General features: G+C 37.4%; 1 protein-coding gene across 2 annotated transcripts; it reads right to left on the reverse strand.

Moving 5' to 3' along the window:
• LOC139135177 (lamina-associated polypeptide 2-like) lies at nt 1-24,533 on the reverse strand. Of its 2 annotated transcripts, none has more exons than XM_070702443.1 (5): nt 24,114-24,533; nt 7,023-7,155; nt 6,259-6,366; nt 5,647-5,692; nt 1-4,227 (listed from the first exon to the last, which is right to left on the reverse strand). In XM_070702443.1, the coding sequence occupies exons 1-5, from the start codon at nt 24,357-24,359 to the stop codon at nt 3,906-3,908; spliced, it is 855 nt and encodes a 284-aa protein (XP_070558544.1). In that variant the 5' UTR covers nt 24,360-24,533; the 3' UTR covers nt 1-3,905. The 2 variants fall into 2 exon arrangements, with proteins under 2 accessions (XP_070558544.1, XP_070558545.1); XM_070702444.1 differs by lacking the exon at nt 24,114-24,533 and adding an exon at nt 19,118-19,267.

Consider the following 24,533-nt stretch of genomic DNA (forward strand, 5'->3'; position numbering starts at 1 on the left):
TTGGTCTTTATCACAAGATCTTTATTTCCTTTGTTAATGTAACTGTTGAAGAAATGACAACATATCACTTGGAATTTAAACAAACACTGCATGATTTACAAGCAAAACATGATATTCAGCTAGCGAGTCGAAGCTTTGCTGTACTTAAAACTATCAGAATGCCTTGCTCTGTTCAACTATGAAAAGCTATCGGTGTGTTCATGATTTCATTAGGAATCAGGTGGAAGTGTCACAGTTGAAATATTATTTGGCAATAAGTATACTCTAAGGTGAAGTTTAGTCAGTTGTGAAACCCTGAATGTTTCTTTTACACTGTCAAGCCCTATACGCCATCCTACCCTGACTTAATATACATAAAGCAAAATTCATGCAAACTCACTATTTGTATGGGTTTTCGTATTTAATAGACAATGTCTCCTTTTTCAAAATTTTCGAAAAATGTGTCCGTAAACGTAACTGACAAGATTCTGACTGTTGAACAGGAGGAGCGTTACTAGTATGTGAAATGAAAATACTGTTTTCTTGTACGATATCGATAGGTGCATTAACAAATGTCATGGCACTTTCGTTCTGTGAAAATACCTGTAAAGAATGACCTTTGACCAGAACCAAGTTACTGCATGTACAAGGATATCTTGACAAAGACATTTTTCTGCTGTTTGAAACAAAAAAGTCTTTCCACTCACAAACAACAATTATCAGCAATTCATATTTCTGCCGAACAGAAATATGATGGGCTACCCTCAGAATTTCACAAGCCTTGCTGAAGACGCACACGACTGAAACATCATCAGAAATCAGCATATTCGTCCCTTTGATGAAATACACGCCTTTGCTCTCCTCTGAAGAAGGAAAAAGCATTTTTTGAAATTTTCTGAGAGAATTTAAATTATTTGATAGCAAAATAGCCAAGTACACATATGTTTAAACACATAACGAAATAATTTTAGCAAAATTTTTACCAGGAATACACTTCTTCCTGTTTTTTTACTTAAACTTGTGTGCTTCCAATACTCTCTAAAACTAGTAACTAATCATAAACTGAAATGATCTTTTTTCAGTAATTATTGATTTACACAGGGATGGAATGTTTAGACAGATTTTGGGGGTTACTATGGCGGCCAGCATAATCAGTAAAGTGAGAGTAAATTGATTCAAACATCAATTTAATTTTACTTTTTTTCTATGGGACAGAGGGTGGTATGGGGATAATGTTATTTTTGAAATATCATAAAATCTGTTATTCTGAAATGAGAAGCTGTACCACAAACAAAGTGGGCTGTGGATATCTAACTAGAAAAACTTACATGTTCTGTCATGTACATAATCTGTATGTGTGTTCTAATAAACTGTTATTTCTTTAGTAACAAATAGAATGCCTTACTAGGGGGGCAGTAAAGGCTCTACAGGAAAATACCCCAGTTAAGTATACCAGACATACAAAATCGATGCCTGTCGAAATACTGTTTTGAAAAAGATAGCTGACATCTTCAGAAGCAGACACTCAAAGATTGCTATCCCACCTTGAACGAAACAAAAATTCATAGGCATGGATGCAAAAGCATGGTAACATGCGCCTGGAGAACAGATATTCAGACTATCAAACATTTACAAGTCTTTTCTGATCTACCACTTGTGTGGGTTGTTTTAAAGCTCTTGGAATAAGAAAACATAACTGTCTTTAGTTTTTTGAAAATTTAAAGTTTAATTTTTTCTCTGTAGAGTTGACACAGGACAGGGATGGTGGTCATTTTGAATTTCTAATATCGGTAAATCTTGGGTAATTTGTTTCTCTAGTGCCAAAATTTGCATGGTGACCCCCACTTTTTACTATTGATTTTGAAAAAGAATGGTTGAAATATTCTTTGAGGAAAGTTTGAGCAAAATTTTAAGTCTTTCACTTTCAAGGCGCATACTACCTTAAGATCAGATGGACACTCAGATAGTCCTAAAGCTTCTTGAGAATTTCTATTACAGTGATTTGAAATGCTGGTTGCTTTCATATTTGGTTCAAAGGTAAAAACTCTATAAATATGAAAAAAATTAGCAGAAGTTAGAAGTTACAAAAAGTTCTAGCGAGCGAAACATAATATCTGGAATAAACAAATACATAATCAATATTGAAGGCGTAGCTGCACCAAAATGCTAACACACTGTTGGTTTGAAGAAAAACATATAACTAATAACGCCATGAACGTCAGAAGTTCTACAGTGAATGGACCTTGATTTGGAACAACTATCAATGTGACTATTCAATGTAACTTGATCAGGCTGGTTTTGAAAATTGGGAATACAGCCTGACTAAACGCTCTTCTTGACTTAAGCATGTGACAATCTGTGGCAACTGTGCCATTTCTAGGTCTGTTTCACCCTGGTTTTGAAATTGTATGGTCTAGATGTGCACCAATGAAATAGCACAAACATGAACCTTAACATCATGTGGTAATGGGAGTGGGTTGAGCTATGATGGGGGTTTAAACTTACAGATCAGTTCGTCAAACAATAAAAATAGCAACAACTCATTAGTTACACAGTTTGCATAGACTGAAACACAACATCTGCCGACTGTCCTTTCAAAACTAAATTATTTGTTTACGTAAGTATAACCTAAGTAATTCTACCTCCACTAAAGCAGTCAACGGCACAGAGAAAGTGCGAAGTGAAAAGATGGCTGTATATACAGGCTACTGTGCTCACATCAAAGTCTTGGATAATGAAATTGTGTGCTCAGCATGTATTATACAGGCATCGCTCTGAGTGGTTTACCCAATAGGCTACAAACACTGTACATATACATTAACTCGACAGAGTAATGTAAAGCTTCATCAAAAATCAACAATTTGATTTTTTTTAGAGATTTGAAAAGTTTCCATAAAGGCACTTTTAAGTTCATATCAGAAAACATATAGAAATTGGCATGAACCTACAAGTCTAAATGGTATTTCCTCACGTAAAATTTTCGCCACTAGAGGGCGCCCTGTTACCACCTCACCACGGCTCGTTCAGTTCAGTTGATGTATCAAAACAATCTGAAGTCATTACAGCTTAGTAATATTTGCTATGTTAGAAAAAGTATATTCGCATTCTCGTTTTTATGATTATACAAACTTATAAATGTTAGAAACAGCTACAGGATACTATTTTGCTTATTGGCGTTGCAACAACATGTTCATAAATCTTGGATTTTAAGTACTACTATAAATTTTAGGCATTTCTACTCCATGCAACGTTCATGCATTTGAACACACTGCTCATATCTGCTGTGTCCTTAGGAAACGTGTGAGTTAAATCGATAAAATTTTCTTCCTAGATCTTACAGATATTGGGAAGTCATGCAGTCTAAAACAGTAAACTTTTCAAAAGGCGAGAAAATTTTAGTTGTCATACCCAGTAGGCATGTACACAAAAACAAGATTCTTTTACGAGATAAAATCACACCAGTGCTTCTCTAAATTGCCTGCAGTGAAGACACTAGCTTGCTGTCATGAGTAATGGTCAGGTGGGCCGATTTCTATCACAGCCTGGCAACACGCTCTGCAAGACATTCAATGTTGAGTTGACTGAGTGTTATGTGAGAAATATTCAAACACAAGATCGTTTATGAGTGAACACACTGTGCATGCAGCGCATTAGCACCGGCCGCACAAGATGCACCGGTGATAAGTGTTTAGTAAAGGGCAAAATGAGCTTTAGAAATTTTGAGAAGGGTTATGATTGTCATCGGTTTAAAGCTAGGCAATCGGCTCTATTCTCTGGGAAAACTGAGAGAACTGGGGAAATGACATGAAAAAAGTGGATGAAATTGTGCCCCTATGAGCCCTGCACAACGACTGCACATAACTTCAATTTAAAACAAGGTGATCAAAATGCATGTCTGTCGGTCAACTTTGGTCATATGCCGCCCTTCACTCCACTTTCATTTTGCTACCGCCTGGCAAACTCTCTGGAATCTTCCTCTGCGGCAAACTCTCCATGTTGTACAGGATGAGGAAGATGAAGAGCGCCACCAGGAGCAGGATGATGATCTGCACAAAGACCGGAATCAACCTCTTCTTGAGTTCAGGTGTCGTTGTTGAGGTTGTCGTCTGCGTCTTCGTAGTCTGAGCGGTGTCACTGACCATCGTCCCCTCCTCTGACGAACTCGTCCTCTTTGTCTGCTCTTCTGTGACCTGTGTCACGTGGAGGGACTTCTTTGTAACCTCTCTTTTCCTGACTTGAGTTTGCCGTCTGTATAAGTTTTGCAAAGGAATAAACGATGTTGGAGTATGCACTAAAACAAGATCCTCAGATAACAGAACAGACCATCCAGTTGTTCTTGACAAAAATAAAAGCTACCGACAAGGACTACATTCCAAGCAACAAAGCTGTTATCTTTCATACTACTTTTGGTCAACTTGATAAAGTTACCAGTGATATGATTTTTTTTGCTTTGATGGAAATTTGCTCTGTCTATAGCAATAAAGATCAATGGCAAGTTTTTTGAAGAGGATTTGGATTATGTCAGAAATATTGTTGCAAAGAACATGAAAGCGATATCACACAGTATTCACTCTTGTGGAATTCAACAGTCTGAAAATAATAATAATTTATACTGCACACACCCTTACTGACTCTAATGAACGCAAGTCAAAGGGATACAGTTGTCGGAACTGCGCTCACAGGTCGTATGGGACCCACACGACCAATGTAAACACTGTACCCAAGATACGATGGTGATTAATGAAAGTTAAAACATATCTGTCATAATCTACATCGTATAATTTAAATGTTGCAGCTATGATGATGAGGTGCATCTAGATATCATGCATGAAATAAATTATTTGTAAACAAAAAACTCGCACGGGTGCAGTGCCGACGACTGTTTCCCTTTACAGTACATTTACCAATGATTTTGACGATGAGATACAGCTGGATATTGATACACTACCTAATTAGGTTTGTCAGTTTGCTCGCGAATTTACCCTTTTAGTGGTCAACTTTTACAACTTTGCGCCAACATCAGACAGACTAAAACAGCAGGTGACGCAGCAAGATGTCTGTAAACTAATTTACTATGTAGTATGTTTATATCTTTACAGCAGCTATCAGTTTCAATGGTGACACACACACAGAAACTGGTTGCCAAGCTTTACATGCAGTTCAAAGTAAAGTTTGTTCATTTTACACATCACTCTATTATTTTTGAAGTCATGAACTTTATTGATATTCAACTACAAAGAACACTGTCCTCCGAGTCTAAATTTGCAGTAACGTCGTTCTTTTACCACCTCTCCGTGAATTTGAACTGCTTGTAAAACTTGGCAACCAGTCTGTGTGTGTCACCATTGAAACTGATAGCTGCTGTAAAGATATAAACATACTACATAGTAAATTAGTTTACAGACATCTTGCTGCGTCACCTGCTGTTTTAGTCTGTCTGATGTTGGCGCGCAGTTGTAAAAAGTTGACCACTAAAGGGAAAATTCGCGAGCAAACTGACAAACCTAATTAGGTAGTGTATCAATATCCAGCTGTATCTCATCGTCAAAATCATTGGTAAATGTACTTTAATATACTGGCAAGTGTGGGGTTACTGAAATGATAACTTTGTTTCCAGTCGATACTGCAATTAAGTAAGAGAAAACAATACGTTGACTGAATACTTACGTCACAACCTCTGTGTCTTGAGAGTTGTCTTCGTCAGATGAACTACCTAGAGAGGGGAAAAGAGCAACAGGACATTATGGGTTTTATTCCTATATACCCTCTGCATGACCTTGTGTGCAGAACTTGTCATTAAAACAGCTGGAGATTGCACAAAAATCAAAAACTACACAATACAACACTGTCACAGCTTCATAAGCTTCATAGGATTGACAGACTGACAGGTACACTTAGTCTTTAACCCTTTAAGCGCCAAAGTCAATTTTAGTTGCCTTTATAAAATATACGCAATCTAAATTTTTTCAGATTTTTGCCAAAATTTTGATAAAACAGTGTAGACAATAAAATGTGATGTCCATTTGGTTTAAAATTGTCAAAAAATTACAGAAAAATTCATAAAACTTTGCAAAATGTTGCACTGAAACTTTGGAGGGAAAAATTACAGCACTCAAAGGGTTAAGCCTCCTATGATCTTGTATTATGATATCATCAAGTTTTCTCCCCATAATTACATATAAAATATTGATATTGTCAAGGACAGCATCAACTGTCTCTTCACTGTAACTTTCTCAATATCTTAACAGCTTACAATTTGCTTGCTGAAACTGTACTCACCTTCGTCACTGTCGCTGTAATCGTCAGATCCATTTGTCTGTTTCGATTCCTGAGGTCCATCTACTCGCAACCTAACCAGCTTGCGTTCATACACTGAACGTGTGCTACCTGGAGAAAAAAAACCAAAAACACATGCCGAAGGTCAGAGATGGAAATTTCTTTTGAATGTCAGTTTGTGAGAATGGCAAAAGAAAGACATGTACGGTACATGTACATGCATCAAACGTACTTGAACTTCTGCTTTGTGTATTTTTATGACTTTACCACAATGATGTACTTCAAAAAACATACACATATTTTCTTTCTCCTTTGTTGCTTCTGGACACTGACACAAGGTTATGCATTGTCATTGATTTTCACAAATATCTGTTGAACCTTTTAGAAAGTACTTGCTGGTACTATGACGGCAACTTTTGGAGGATATCAAAACAATAAACCTAGCTATGAGATAGAATACTTTACTGCTTTGCTAAACAAAGGAAAGGAAATTCACCAGCTGCCTCAGTTTTTTACAGAGAAAATCTACATTTTTTCTCTCTATTTAACTTTTAATGAGGGTGTATGGAATCAAACATGGACATGACCACTCTGATCTGAAGAAATTTGCATAATAGCACACTTTTGGAAGCTAAATATCAAATTTCAAAGTTGACACAAAAATCCAGTTTCACTGCTGAAATGATTGAAAACAGTATTTCATGGCCAGCATTACATTCTCTCAGCTCTGCTGGCCATTTGGAGGACAGATCATAACAAACTCATACCGGTGATAGGACCAGGTGACATGCCAAAATTTTTCAACTCTTCTGCAAGTTCTCTGTCTGACAAGTTCGCCACCTCTTTCTCGATCTCGATGTCATCCCTGTTGATGGTTCTCTGTGCTTTCTTTGTGGCTTTCTGCAGATAAAAAGACAAAAAGAACCAACGATGAAAATGGTCACTGTGTAGTGGGTATCCTGATTTTGTCATTTCAAACACAATTAACTTTGGATGTATTAGCCAAATAATTGCTGTCACTGGCTTTACAATGTGAGCAACCTGTGGTGTGTAGCCCGCATGCCACATTTCTGCATTTCTCAGATAAAGCAGACAAGCGTGTTTTGGTGACTTACAACATTTCTGCGAGCTTTGAGTCAATTTTGAAATCGCTGGAAATACATGTACCTTCGTGTCAGCTGTATGCCAGGACACGTAATGTGAAAAAAGTTTTTGTGTCGAAAAAACCTTTCTCACTCCAGTGACTCATCAGTTCAGTGTACCGAAAGCATACTCGTACAAACATTACATTCAACTGACCAGTTTCTTAACTATACCATAGACCCTCAAAAAAAGTTTTTCTCGAGGGTCTATGACTATACGAACATACTCCAGCAGTATTACATATGGTGTAGGTGCATAAAAATCCTATAAATGAGAGATCAGAACTATGTAATTAAGAGAGCACACTGATGTAGAACTTGGAAAGATCCCCTTACAAACATGTACAGTCCACTCATAGTAGTTTCCATGTAAATGAGAGGTCAAAACTGGTCTTTAAAAAATTTACATAACTGTTGATAATTAAACATGCAAATCATATGCAAATCAACTTCATTTCCAACACCATGGCAATAAGAAAGAAAGGAATGAAGAACCACCTAAAGTTTTGTCTTTTGTCTTTGAGCATAGACCCTCGAGAAAACTATTTCTCGAGGGTCTACCGGTATGCTTCTAGTGACTGTTTTGCAGTGTACAGAGTTTGAGGAGATCAAAATTTCAGGTATTTCAATGTAAAATTCTGTAACTTGTTGCATCTAATACTAGATTTCCTCAATAAGTGTATTCATTTACGCAAAGTGTATTCATGAATATTGTTTGAATATGCAAATTAACTTATGTTCATAAATGACAGATTTTATCATCAATGGAGAATAATGATCCACCTAAAACTGAGCATCATGGTCCTTGTTGTTAGAAATATTATGTGCTGAATATTATCTGTCCTTTCGGAATCTCTCTCAACTGAAAACCAGACATCTCAGTGAGAGCTCTAAGCCCATGGTGTAAACCTTTGCTGCTCAGAGCATGCCTTCACAGCTGATCACTTACAACAAAGTCACAAGGTTGCCCACCCATATACTGCTACTGCTACTGCTAGGAAGTGATGAATTTCACAGGGCAATCAACAAGGATCTCAATCAAACCAAACTAATGAGCAACGAACACAATCATGTCACTTTTCCTGAACTGCTCTTTCTAACTGCATACTCCTGCTTTATCAAAATTGGGTAATTCTGGAAATAAGCCAGACACTGAAATCAAACTGAATTATCACATGTACGTTCAAGTTTGAAAAACAGTCACTGATATGCATCATTTCCTTCTGTATTGATCTACTGTTACTATATCAGGTGTGTTGCAAAGTTTAATTGTAGAGAAAGACAAAAAATAACTGCACTATGTCACCAATAATTTTGGCAAATGTATACGGTACCTGTAAATTAAGTTTAAATACATATTTGTCATGTGGCACAAATTGAGCATTTATAAAGCTTGATGAACGTTCCTTATTATCACCTTTCTGAACCTTATTATATTGCTGGTAGTAAACATGAAAAAAACGCCAACAAAATTGAAACACACACTTCAATGATATCATCACAACGTCATTCTTGATCTGCTTGTGGTAAGTTTATAATTGTTTTTAACCAGTCATTCAATATGTTGCATTAAATTTGGAGAAACATGGATATCTTTGATTATGTTGCATGGTTTTATCTGTCAAATAAGCTCGAGATTATACTCTGGGTGAACTTTACAGAATTATTTTATCATTTCTCAGTGGTTTCCTCATTGCTGAGATGTCTTTATTTCATGATATCGACACAGTTGCTGTTTTATCGGGCTGCTGGTATGTGAGGTAATTGTACTATATAAACATTACATGCCGAGTAAATGCTTGCTCTACTAGAATCATGAGAATGAGATTTGGCTTAAATGAAACCTATGTGTGATGGTATGCCATACATGTGCATGGATTGGGATTTTCATTCAGTACTGGTAGATATGGAAGAGACCAGAATGGTTGGCCTGTGGTAGCCAACTGCTTACTGGACATGGCTAAATTTTTTAAAAATTCACAAGCACTTCCAGGCTCAGTCTTGCTAAAAGTCAGTTGGCATATAAATATCAAAATACAATAAACTGAGGGAATAAACATTGAGCAGGCTGTCCTGTTAGTGACAGACTGCTGCATAGAACATGGGGTGAATGCGATAGCCCACACTAGGCTAGCCAATAACTGCTGCCAAGAAGAGCCAAGCGACGGGGGCCAGTCTATTACAGGCCATGAATTCACAGAATTTCAGAATTGCTACTATATTCAGAAAAAGTTAACAAAGAGTGAAATTTCATCAGAATAGTTGACAGCCATCTTTCTATTAAAAACAAGAATTATGAAGGTAATATGTAGTAAACTTTTAAAAAACATAGGGCCAACGTCCCTGAAGCTGCTATAGACATGGATACAAAATTCAGTATTTCCCGACTGTATGAAATCATCTCACTAAGGTCATCCTAGGGACCTGTATACATAATATTAAAGCTGTCTGACCAGCGGTTTTGAAAAAATCCAAGCAACCTAACAGTCGACAGAGCTCCACTTGCCTAGAGAATAACTTTTTGTGACGTATGTGTTGATGAAGAAGGTGGATATCTTTGATAGCTCATTTCAGGATGGCCTGACCAAAAATGGCAAAATTAGCTGCAAAAATACAAAATTGAAGATTTCATCATAATTTCAATATATTACATTAAGATAAACCCTAGGAACCTTTATACACAATATCAAAGCTATCAGATGAGTAACTTTGAGAAACAACAATTTTTGACCAAAACTGGCAAAAATTGACCGAAAAATACAAAATTGAAGATTTCATCAAATTTCAATATAATCACACTAAGACAATCCCTAGGAACCTGTATACCAAATATCAAGGGTATCAGATAAGTAGTTTTTTGAGAACCAATTTTTTGACCCAAAATGGCAAAAATTGCCCCAAAAATACAAAATTGAAGATTTCATCAAATTTCAATATAATCACACTAAGACAATCCCTAGGAACTGTATACCAAGTACTAACGGTATCAGACAAGTAGTTTTTGAGAACCAATTTTTTGACCAAAAATGGCAAAAATTTCGCCAAAAATACAAAATTGCAGACTTCATTATATCATATTAAGTTCATCTTTGAGAACCTGTATACCAAATATCAAAGCTTTTAGACGAGTACTTTTTGAGAAATAATTTTTTTGACAATAAATGGCAAAAATTACCCCAAAAATACAAAATTGTAGATTTCATCATAATTTGAATATATCATATTTTTATCATTCCTATGAACCTGTATACTAAATATCAAAGCTGTCAGACAAGCACTTATGATGAAATAAATTTTTGACCAAAATGACAAAAATTCTGTAAAAATACAATTTCCATATTTCATCACAATCTGAACAAATCTAAGTTGGGTCATCCCTAGGGACCTGTATACCAAATATAAAAACTGTTTGATCAAAACCTCATTTCTGTTCCACAACTCATTAAATAGTCCATAATGCAGGATTGGTGTACATTCCAAAACTACATATATGAAAGACCCCTAAAATCAATTAGTTAAAGGGGGGTTAGAAATTTCCCAAAACTATCTAACCCCTGCTCCGTTTGGCTCCATTTTTCGGAATCAGAACTTTGGAACCAGTCTGAATATCTGTCCCAAATATCAATGCAGTCTGTTCAGCGGTTTTTGACTTTTTGTCGTTTACGGAAAATGGACACTGAGTCTGTCTGACACCGGTTGAAGCTAACCCTATTCAGTGTTTCCCCTGGGTTCCAAAATCTTGTAGCAAATTTGGCTAGAAGCCCTAAAAAATTATTCGCCAAACCAGATATTCAATTAGCCAGGCCGATACCACTGATCACAAATGACGTCATTTCTTTCTCATGCGTGCTACAGACACGGCACGAAACCTGGTTCAGCATACTAGTTTTTTCAAACGAATCAGATATCCATTCTCGTAGCAGTTTAAAAGTAAAATACCCTCAGACTTGAGAAATATGTGCATTTTTTAGACTTCCAATACATTTGCTTTACGCTTGAAGTTTAGCAAGCGAAGCTCGGACAGCGCGTAGCATATCAATGGCGCTTGGGTCAGGGGTCATCATCAAAGACGTCAGTGTGTATTCACAGCCAGCTTCAATCATGCCATGGATCGCGGAAATCACGGATCATAAATCCAAATGTTCACGTCTAGAACAGAACCGTAAAATATCAAATATATACCCTTTTGATATGGAGAAACATCTTTTTGTTTCACTGACGATCAAGTTAAATGCTCAAATATCGCGACAAGACTTGCGTATTTATTTGCACGATGTGAACGCGGAACTAGGCCGACTCGGCGGACGAGCGAGCGCTTCTCTGAAAGTCTGTATACGATGTCACGTCACAATACACCACGGTCCGTGATACACTGAAAATTGTCGCGAATTTATATTTAAGGAAGCCAATTCACACAAGTTTCTAACGCCAGTAAAGGTATTTTCTTGTTGGCAGCAATACACCACGAACATTTTCGCTATTCAGGAGTGCCTTACTCGCTCTACGTTCTAAAAAATGTCATGCGTATGCTTTTGACCATGCATGCCGCTACCTTCCTTTCCAAATTCACGATCGACTTTCCTACATTGATCATAATTTTTCTTTCCATTTCATAGCTTTACTTGCGCTTAGAATGTGTGTTGTAGGGGTGGTTCCCCCCATATTGGTGGAGCAGCCAAAGTCAAAAAGGAAAGTTTGCCGTTTTGCTTAGTTTCACCGTCACTACGATCCTTCAATTCAATTCAGTGTTGACGATGACATGGCTGTCACTGCACGGAGTTATCTGTAGGCACACATTGCGCGTAGTCAAACCCAAAACTTCGCAACATTTTAGTCAACTAGTCATGATATACATGCGGTTATTGATTTGTGAGTTGTTTCGTTACAATTTTATTCATACTGTATGTGTTACAAATAGGATCTCCTGATGCATAAGGTCGGGGATGCACAGAGATAAAGCATTACATCTCAAGTTGAATGCAGGACGTGCGCGCGGACAAAGTGATGACGTCATAGTGCAATTTTCGATTCGCAAGTTTGGCTAACTTTTGCCAAAATCTTCTCGCCAAACGCTATTTTTTCTCGCATTTGCGAATTGGCGATGGCGGGGCAGCGGAAACACTGCCTATATCACAACTTCAGAGATGTGATAATGACCTATGGTCATTATGTTAAAAAATACCGCCAATGGCACTTGGACATAATGACCGCCTAGTATTATCGGCATTTATCAACAACCACACTCACTGTGAATTAGACAGACCACGAAGTCAATGAGCAACATATAGCTGAAAGACTATTTTTCACATTGCGATTTTAAGCTCATTTTTATGAGAAAAGAGACATGTATATGTATATGGAGAAAAAGCAGAAGACATATTTGTAAATTGTTTGTTAAGTGACAATCATATATGCATCTCTTGAAATTTTGTGGTTATAAGGTATAACAGTAGTGTAAGAATAATGAGGTATGAATAAGTTAGTAAAGCTAAGTTGACAGTAATTAAGATTACAAAATTATACACTAAGCTGGGGAAATCTGATTGAAATAAATGTTGAAAAGTAGCAAAGTCATGGTCATCTTTTGTCTAATACCTTGTGTAAGTTCATGAACTTTACATAAATCTTGCTATAGATTTGTTGCTAATGGGCAATAACTGTGTTTCAGATCATTTGAGAGCAATCTATCCATGACAGGTTTAAATTGTAATATACTTCTATTTAAAGGAGAGAAACTTCTCAAATAATTTTTTTCCCTGTAATTTGCTGTGAGAACACATGGACAGATGCTCAGGACTCTATGCTGGTGCTACCTTGATAACAACCTACAACTTGTAACGTCATTGTCTAACCTGTTCACCCCAATTTCCTGTAGACAGGTCCACACTCTCCATTGATAACAATTGGTTTGGGCCATACCATTGTAGTGAAAGACTGTAACATGTGAGGTTGTGGATACTTAATCTCTGGAATGTCAAGTCTGTATATTGACTCAAGGATGTTTACTTAACAAATGCCAAGGGTCATCTCAAAAGTGAGAATCTAAACTATGAAATATGTTTTTTTTAATGCTTTTGATGCCCAAAAGACCATAGAAATCTCTTATACTTCGAATCAGCCATCCTGCATATTTCTAACATTCATCAAAACCTCATTCTGTTCAACAACTCATAAAACAGTCCACAATGCAGGATTGGTGTACATTCCAAAACTACATATATGAAAGACCCCTAAATCAATTAGATGAAAAGGGGGGTTAGAAATTTCCCAAAACTATCTAACCGGCGCTCCGTTTGGCTCCATTTTTCGAATTGGAACCTTGGAACCAGTCTATGTATCGGTATCAAATATCAACGCAGTCTGTTCAGCAGTTTTTGACTTTTTGTCGTTTACGGAAATGGACGACATCAAACACCGGTTGAAACCACCTCTATATCACAACTTCCAGTTGTGATAAAAAAGTAGTTTCTCATAATCATATTTTGCATCTACACAATAAATATAAAATCAGTAAGTACTGTGGTTCTCAAGATATTTGAGTGGACGGACATCCTCACAAACGGACATACATACACACATACCTAGCTACATGCATACAGACTAGCCATGGACGCCGGACGGATACACATCCCAATAGCTTCTATAGACTATACCCCCGGTAGTCTATTGTTGCTAACAAATCAAAGATTAAAAATATCCACACAGTGGGAAGAACCCATCAGTCTATATGTGCTAGGCTATGGAGTTACAGGTAGTTGGAGATGAAGTAGGGTAGGCTATCCACTTATTACAGTCTACTAATGATCTTGCAATGGCCAATTTGGGACAGTACTGAAGAATCTGTTATGATAATTTGGTGATTCCCCCCATGGAGTGATAGGCCACGTGTACAACTATTCTGGGTTTCAGATTGCAATGTAAACCAGGAGGTAGATATTTTTAACCTGAGCATCTGGTGTCCTATAAAATTTAACTCGCATATTTTATGGAACTGCATCTCAAGTTCAATGTTGTGCCTCAACTTGCTTAATGGAGTCAACCAGCAGAATCCTTAAACTTTCTACATATATGCTGATTTTTATCAGACATTTCTTTGTATGAATTACAAAACATAAAAAAATTTGTTTTTGTCAGACAGCGACTTTCTGTTTAGCTCCAAGCTATTAAATGCAAACTGCATGTCATCACTTTGAGTATCCTGTATCAATCTTCAACAAATTCCATCTGTTTATGACCTCTTACTCTTTACCAGTCAAGGCAATAGTGTCAAAACCTTAAGTAATAATGATAACAAGTCCACAATGTTACATGTACATGTATCTACATGTTCCCATAAAATCATTCTGTTCCTTGTTTATATAATGCCATTGCAGTTTTTAACATTCCAATTTTAATGAGACAAGTGAAAATTTTATTTTACTCTTCCTGACATGTAGTTCTAAAAGCCAAACAATGACTCTAGGCATTTCCCCTAGCTAAGATCTGTATTGATTATTTCCTTGCACTTACTGTAAAATTTTGTAAGCTATAAGTACTCAAAGTTTTCACAGAAAGAAGAACATGTATGGTAAAATAACTGGAAGAGGAACTGAAATGACCCCAAGGAATTTTCTGTTGTTTCTTGTGTCCTGTTTAATCTAAGGCAAGAAGTTCATAAGATAAGGTAATTTTAAGAATTCATTAAATTTGTTTGCGACATTTGTTTTGTAGAAATCAGCAGTCTGAATTTGTGAATTATTTGACACACATAGCACTGGTACAACAAAATACAAACTATGAGGACCCTCTGAAATGGAGATTTTCATTCAGAGGCACTCCCTCATGTCATCACACAGGGTTTGAAGATTAATCAGTAAATTCACAGCCGCATATCACTGGAGAGTGGCTTTTTTTTTTCCACATGAGACGTCACTGTACATGTAGTAAAAATAGCAAAACACTTCATCCTGATAGTGATAACACTCAATCCTATGACGAATTTCAGCAAAAAAATTTACAAACATGCGTGTAAATTATTTAGATATAACAAACTTTCTGGTTGTTAATTATGAAAAAAAAATGTGGTTATGTCACAATACTTATTTTCACAAATATATGTAGAAACATAGAAATAGGACCTTCAGGTGGGTTAGTATGCATAATATTTACTTTATCAATTTGGTTTTTTTTTTTCAATGGTTAAAAAATTAAAAAAGTTATGAGAAAAGACAGCCAACAAGGGAACAAGATGAGAAATACAGTACCACTGTATCTGAATGGTGAATTCCACACAAATGTGCGAGTGATTGAAGTCGCTAGATGGGAAACATGCAAGTCAAAGCAATGTTCACTGATAAAAACAGCTTACCCACCATCAGATTTTTCACATAGAAGTCAAACGAGAGAAGGCGGATCAACCTCACACGCCGCAGATAGAAATTCATTTTGTCTTCATCACCACTTCCAGAAAACGAATCACATCACAGAATTAAAATCCATGAAATAAACCATGGCCATTACACGTAGATTCCAGGATGATGCATCCAGTGTTGGAAAAAGAGTGGAAAACAGTAGCAGCACACTTCCAGATGATAATTGATAGCTCAGGTCACCGACACTGATTTTTGTAGCAAAAGTATCCTGTTATAAACACTTCTAAACTACCGCACTTCTTGTTCTGCTACCGCAGTGTTACGAGGTCGGTCTTGAAGGCGACATTCATGTAGTGGAACCACACTTTCCTCACAGTGAGTGTAACTGAACAAGCATTTGGCACACACAGTTTCAAAACGCATGAACAGAGAAACTGCTGGGGGAGCAGTAGCAAATCAGCTGTGACCTCAAGTGATTGCTCTGGTGAACTTGCTACGTCAGGTCACACGGAATGTAATTGCCATGGCAACCAGCTGCGGCACCTGACACTGTACACAAGACTCATGAGGTCTCACCACAGGAAACTTTACTTCACTGTTGGTACCAATTAAACCAGCTTGAATACCGCCAGGTGTTTTCATGTAAAATTTTGACAAAGCTTACAGATGACCTGAAGCTGCTGAATGATGACAACTCAGAACTGAGTGATATTCCTGATCTTTGAATGACATAATCATGGACAATTTTTTGACACCCTTTGAATGTATTTATAAGTCAATTATTTCAATCTTTAATTCTTATTGCAGAGCTCTGTACTATCAGGATCTACGGGGGGTAGTAGTACTGCTGTTTACAGTTACGGAACTAACTGAGAAGTCATAATGTTCTTAAATTCGTATTTTGAACTACCGGTATGATATCAGAGTAGAGCTGAGAACATAAGCTCACACAGTTATGTAATTTCAATACAGTAACCATTAACTGTTTTTAGTAGATTCTTAGTAAGGCCAAAAAATACAATAGGTTTGTTTCTGGTCATTGACATCTGGCAAAAATGATGCGGCGACACGATTTTTTCATTTTGTTTTGGTGGACTTTGATACATTTTCCACTTTTTTCCATGGGGTCCAGAAAATGAAAAGCAGGAAAAAATGACTGGTCACAGACTTTGAAATGATGCGGGCGGTGACCACAAACAAATCTATTTTTTTTGACCTTACATCTATTGTTCTCTGTGACTGCTCTTCATCACACGTGTTGTGGCTGCCTCTTTGGCTATGCGTCTGAATACTCTTCCTTGCGGCATACTTTGTGCCACAAGTCATGACGCCTGCCAGTGCTTGTAGCAGATGCTATTGAACAATGTATGTTTTTGAATTTACTTTCAAATTACAGAGTTATCTTAAGCAACTTCATAACTTTTGTATTTGCAAATTTTGATCACAGTAAAAATTATTGAAGTTGTGACCTTGATGTGGGATGATGCACTCTTGAGAATTGTGGGATTGTGATGGCTAATATGCATACTGTACGCAGTCATATGTCATGTGTAGCCACTACAAACCACACACCAATGGTGATTTTTTTTTCCAAGTAGTCGGTCAGATACATACTCTATGTAAAGATAGAGACACACTGCACTAGCCATAATGTTGATATACATTGACTCTGTCATTTTTAATTTTTTCACTTTTCGTCTAAAAAACTTTAAAATATGCATGTACTGGTTAATTATTGGTTAATTATTGGGAAGTGGCAGTGCTGTATAGGGGTTTATGCTGAGTGTTGACGTATCAGATCTAACTACAACAGAATCTTTTGAAATTGCATAGTGATAATAACCTGCTTGTCCAGACTTTCTCACAACAGAGTCATAATGGACAATCAATGCCTGCTACTACAGGCTATAAAATATTTGTAATTATAGTTTTTTTGATTTCATGAGGTATTATTTGTTTGGCCAACAGAATTAAAAGTGAAAATTTTGCCAGGTAGTAAAGATATAATGAGAGAGATAACAATACACAATACAGTAACATGGAACGTGATTTGGGAGAGAGAAATTAACAATCTGGGCATCAATTGACCCAAGACGTATGTACTTTTTGTGCACTCTAAGCCATGGTAATTGTGTTGATTAAAGGACAAAATGTTATGCTTGCGTCCATGTACATTTACAGTATAACAATGATCCATACTCAACTGAAACAACACATAAACTTAACTTGACATTTTTGGACAATGCAGCTTGTAGACATACTTGGTTATATCTGAATGTCATACCAATCACCTCAAATCACGTCATACGTGAACTGATAAATCTTGAAAAGTCATTGAGTCTCTAATTATTCAAGATCACATTTGTTTCTTTCCTTGAGGAGTTTGTAAACAATGTAGTTTTGTTTTTTAGTTTCAAGTTTCTTAAGACTTGACACATGCCATTAACATTATGCCTGAACAAAACAAAATTCATTAATTTTCTCTACAGATAACTCTTAACCCATAAATTACGTCATAGCATTATTCTTTATAATTTTCAAATGATTTTCCACGTAGCCAGCTCATAACATGCACATTTCTAAAAATTGCCAGTCTGTTTTCTCCTTATCACCCTTTTGTTGTTTGACTGGAGTTTTGAGAAATTTTAGTGCGTATCATATCTGCTAATTCTCGCTAAATCACTCAAAACGGTCGGCGTTACAAACCATACGATCACAAAATTTGCAACAGCACACGACTATACATGTTTTCCAACACGTATACAGACTGTACGCCAAATAAGGAATGTTTTCACAGACACAAGGTTAAAGTTCATACTGCAGACATGACATCATAGGTTTATTCTCCCTGTACCAAGAACTGCGTGGTCACATGAGTAAGGACAATCACAGAGTCAACTCCTTGCTTCAGTTCGGCTTCAGCATTCTTGCTTCTGAACAGCTGACAAAGCATAGACCCCGCAGACTGCAAGGGTTCAGCATCACCTCAATTGCGAACTCGTTACCAAAAGATGAAGAATTACTTTGTATAGTTGTCCTGTGCACCATAGCAGAATATGCTGACAAAGGTCTTTTCAGTTTACTGCCAATTGTTGACTCAAAGTCTGCCATTTTATTATTCAAAGGGTTGTCAGAATGTTCAGTGGAGCTTCAAAGCCCTGGATGACAAGAATGCTTCTTGCTGGCTCTAACAGGTGAATAACACTGATACAATTGAAGCAGCATTTTTGACAAAGTGAAACTGCATCTTTGAAGGCCACCAAATGTGTACATATATACCCTACCTCCATGCTTGTTCCAAGCCCATGTGCATTATCAAACAGCTATGGTAAAACACCATGGGCAGAAAAATAAATGTACAAGACCTACCGGCATAGCTGTTTATCCTTCAGGAATCCCTCAAAATGGCAAAATATTGATTCAATCCACAGCTGGAGGTAACTGTATATTGATTTTGTTGGGCCACACAAATGGGAAGCTGCCCTCAAACAACTTCAATTTAAACAGGAAGTTAGCTAGTGCATTAAGTTTCGGTCGTAGAGGGCGCTAGATAAGGCAAGGGAATTTTTCTGTTGCCAAGACAGATTCAAAAGTTTGGCTGGTATTACAGTCATTGAGATTATTACATTTATGGAGGTTACAGGGCTGACCTTACATAGGCATGCCTGTGCAGACAAGCATGTTAACTTTATCTCGTTTTTTTGTCAAATTAAATGCAACTATTTTTTTGTCGTCATGAGGGGAAACAAATACTAGTAATTGAAAGAAATTCAAAAGTATGGTTTTCTGTGCATGGTAAACGTTCCATTTTATTCTAAAATTGCTACCAAATTGTGTTTCTTCTGAGTTCATCTGGAGTACCCTTATAGGGGTATTATTGTATAAAATACAGAGTTGGTTTCGTTTCCCATTGACAAACTTATCTATTTTAAGAACACAACTCCTGAAGTGGACAACTGTTCTTATACACGAAAGTGTTTCAAAATTTGTGCAGGAACATTAATTGCCATAAAATAACACCTTCATATCACTTCAACTACTTCAGTTATACAGTTTAAGAAGTGTTGCGTCATGTTATTATATGACCGCATTTAACATTAATGATTGATTCATGGCAGGCATCTTGTTGCTGCCAATTCCCCATTTTGACATGATCCCAAGATTAACAAACAGAGAAAAAGCCTGAATGGGTTTGGAGAGCGCCCTTTGACATTGAGTAAACAGGCTGACCTTGCTGTAACCTTCTTACTGCATAATGCCCTATTCTTTATTCAACAGCAGTGAACCATGACAGGGTTGCGTGTGTGTTTGGGAGTTAGTGTAATTCTATGACAGGTTTTACATGGGTCATTTTAAAATGTGTAAAAATTTTCAAGTTTTCCATATGATTTAGGCACGATTACTGCTATCAAAAACTGTATCTGTATTAGTGTATATTGTTGAGGTGTGGGACTGCAGGAATATTTTCACACCTGTAAGGTGATGCCACCCTGGGGATGCCACCCAGCCAAACTCTCTTTAAAAACATACGGCACTAATAGCCTAGACTGGCTCTCTCCATGATCCAATCCTGTGGAGAGCCCCTGTGGATAGAGGGACTGTGTTCTAGGGCATGAATCTTTTCATCTATTTTAATTGTTGCAAATCACAATGGTTTGTTTCAGTTTAAAAAGAGGCAGCTGCTGACATGCCATTGTAACCTTACTCCGTGGCCAGAACAGCCCACCAGATCAATGGCTGTGCCAATACATTAAGATCAAGAATACCAGGGCAGGGAAATACGATGTAACTCCAGCCAACTGTCAGGTTTACCCCACTTAGATTCATTACATAATAACAAACACATTCCTAGCATTGCTCGGTTGACAAGTTTTTTTTACACATTAAAGTCTAGACTTGTCTACTTGTCATGGTTCTGCGATGTACAAAAATAAAAATGGGATTACTGTATTATTGTCTATGTGTGGGTAAACTGTAATTATTACTTTCATAACAAGCAAGTCTATAGACTGTCGAAGCAAGGATATTCTTTTGTACTCCATAGGTATTCTTCACAATGTTTGAATCCTAAAGTAACTCTATAAGAATATGCATGTCCAGGCTGCTTGTAATAAAATATGATAATAGTCTGCCCGGTGATAAGGTTATCTGCCTATGAGCAATTTTGGCAAAAGATGTGAAAGAAATGAGGGGGGCTGTTGTTCACAAAAGTTCTTTTATGATATTTTGTATACATGATTCTGTGACCTTTGTATTATTTTAACTGCAAAAGTTGAAAATCATTCTTCAAAATTCTTCGTTTTTAAACACACATCGCCAAAGACTTATGAGGGAGACTAGTCCAACTGGAAATATTCCCTTTTTTTAGACTACATCCAGATCAAGCCATGAGGATTGCAGGTCAAAATACTGTCAACCATTTTTTTTCTGTCAATTGATTGAATAATAAGTACATAAAGTTGGGATGAAGAGTTTGATTTTGGAAGGGGTGTTCAAAAGTGGAGGAAAAATGCTGAGCAAAAATTTTGTGAAATTTTTTTTGCAGCCATGTTGTTGATCTTTATCGTGGAATATATTCATATGAATATCAGCTGAAAAAAATGTATGACATGTATAAATTTGGAAGAAAAATTAGCAGGCATACAACACAAAATTTGTATTTTGGAACACACGAAAACATATGCATCATGTCAGCATCCTGACCATCCCCACCCAAGATTTAATGGTCCATCCCTTCTTAGAATGGAAACAACAGGCATCATGGGATAGCTTGCCAATAAATGCCTTTAAAGACAAAAGCAGCAGTCCCGGTGCTATTTACACTAATTGTCCAAGGTCACTTATCAAAGTGGCCCATTAGCTTTCTAGGCCTTTGTGTCAGTCTGCAGTGGCGTTTTTTAAAATGAAGCCAGCACTGCAAAAGGAATATAGCCTATCAAAAATCAATAAAAATTCACAATTTCTGTCAGTTTTATTTTGAAGTAGGGAGATATGCACCAGCTTGTCTGTTGTGACTGATTTACTGAGGGCAATTTATTAAGATGTTCGGGGAAAACTACTGAAGCCTGTTAGATCGACGGCTCAACTGTCTTTGGCCAGTGAATATGAAGCAATTTGCATCAGCCCTGCATTCTCAATTTGCAGGGAATTGAAAACATGTCACTGTGCTTCTTTACACATCTCAAAGTGTAATACTCTGCATACAAACTGAATTCTATGACCTATTCAACATATCCTGTGCATTGAGTGAAATGTAAATACGGCCGCCAATAGACTCTAGCTCTTCGAGGGTCTATGGTGCAACCAATAATGTTGAAAAGAGAAAAAAAAAGCAAAACAAATTGGTTGATAGAGGTTTTTCTGATGCTCAAACACATTTTCCAAGAACATAAACTCTTTACACTCATGTCATCCTTGATTAACATAAATGAGCCTGCTAAATTGCAGTTTCTTTCTACAGTTTTGTGGCACGGTCCCTCCACAAAGACCTGGGGACATTTTACCAACATCATAATGAGCGGTTTCAAATAGGGTTTCTGTGCTTGAGGGTGTACCATTAACATTTCAAAAGGTGCAAATTTGCATGTTGAGGGTCTTTGACACTTCCATGCACAAAGTCCAGACGTGTAAAGTTGTTGTTGTTTCTATTGTTTATAAATTATATGAAACTATCTGTGGGGTACAGTGCCCCTGTTCTGGGCAACTTGGTATAAACTGGGCGGCAGCTGTGACCTTGAATTTTCTCTAAGGGATCTACACTGGAGGGATGAGGGGTTATCCAAGTACCGGATTTTGTAAATGCACCAGGGTTTACAATTTACAAATATGGCTATTCACTGATACCTCACCTAAACATGTCTGTAAACAATGTGCCACCCTCTTGTTGGCACAACATTACATAATTCCAGTTATGTTTAAATCAAAATCTCTTGGAATCTGAAGGATAATCCCTTGCTAGCTTGGCCATAAAGCAACAATCGTGTGTTGACAACCAAGTGTGGTATTTTCAATTAACACATTGTTTATACAATGTTATCGCAATTAACAGTTAGGCTACAGCTGTCTGCTACCTGTTGATCGCAAGACGGTTCCCTTTCAAAAATGCTGAGGGAACGACAAGTGGCCATTTAATAAATACTAGGCATAACGCCGAAATGCAATAAATATGAAAGAAATAGATCGCCTTTGCCTTACATACACTGCTGGTGTGACCTTCATCAACAATGTCATTTGACATTGTTGGCGAATACCTTGTGCTGAGTGTTGCGGGACCATTAATTCAAGGTAAACAGCTATTGAAAAGCCTCGATACAATGACAGTTCGATGCCTGCATTGTCGATGAAGAATATGCAGCGCTGGTGATTTTTCAAGAAGATACGAATTTGCATGGCATTGTTGCCGCCAGTGTCCGAGCTAAATGAACGCAGCTATCTCTGTATACTGAAAGGGTCACGCTTGGTCATAGTACTCACGCGATCTGAAGCTTCACCGATAAGAACACGCTTCTCTGGTGTGCGAGCTTTGGATATCGGTTGAACAAAATGCATAACAACAAGTCCGCAAGCTTGCGTTTTGAGGATAAACGATCCTCAAGGCCGAATTATAAACGTGCCGTACCCAAGTTGCTTTCCGGACGTATTATTATTAACTTGTCAATTTTCTATGAAAGCCGCGCATTCATAACGGCAGTTTTTAAAGTAAATACTCGCTCGTTCACGTGAAGTGCCGATGTAACTTATCGGAATATCAACATTTACAGTGTGCCAACATGTTGAGCTGCCTTCAACAATATTTATTCCATGGCTACGGAAAATTATGATGATAAAGACCACTGCGTCAAAATTTTGTTGATAACATTTTTATGTTGTTAGTATTATATCGTGGTCTAATGCCAAGATAACATGCCTTTCTAGTTTCTACGCTCTTTTCTACCCATAATTTAATTCGAAACGTGTACAGGTTATCAGTTCGAAAAATATTTATAGCGCTGAAGACATTTCTTTCATAATCAACCATTATATTACATATCGCGTCATCATAGTATTGATCAAATATCCTTCGTGCTGGCGATTTGTACTTCACTTCAAAATGGCGTTGAGCTTGTTCAAACTGTGAACTGTCACGGTCAAAGGGCCAGGCATCATATGGGCGTTCACTCATTGCGTACTAGTACCTGTAGGCTTTTACCACATGTTTACAATTTTCTAACAAACGCGCCGTATAGCGCGTGCAGTGGCGCGGCCGGCGGTGAGATGGGACCATGCCGACCAAGCACATGGCGATCGATCATCTGAAAATTACAATATCTATATGAAATAATTTCCACTCGATGGATGATTTGCAATGCGAGGGCAATGAACCAACCTTTTGTTGGACCTTTCGCACAGGCGTACTTTCTTCATCACTGGAAAACTCCGACTTTAACGGTGAATCCCCATCGCCACCGGGCTGGATGTTCCGGAGGGGAGTCAAATGCTTCAAGTACAACTTCACGTACGTATCTTTCCTCGCGTCGCTTGGAGGTAGTCCGATGTTGTGCGCAACAAGATCACTTTTCAGACGTTCTTTTGTGAGACTTGCGGGATCGTCAGATATTTGAGGCATGTTCATCAATTTGAAAGACAGTTCTAGGTAATGGATGTGAACAGAGATAGAGCACGGCTGGGACAAATTCTCCTACCAAGAAATCAACCCGCCACAACAGACGCCACTCGGTGAATGTGACGTTTACAGGGATTGGCTATTCATTCAGCCCGTGAAGGACGCTCATCGCCGTAATACACC

Source organism: Ptychodera flava, chromosome 6 (genome assembly GCF_041260155.1).
Source record: "Ptychodera flava strain L36383 chromosome 6, AS_Pfla_20210202, whole genome shotgun sequence".
Classification (NCBI taxonomy): domain Eukaryota; kingdom Metazoa; phylum Hemichordata; class Enteropneusta; family Ptychoderidae; genus Ptychodera; species Ptychodera flava.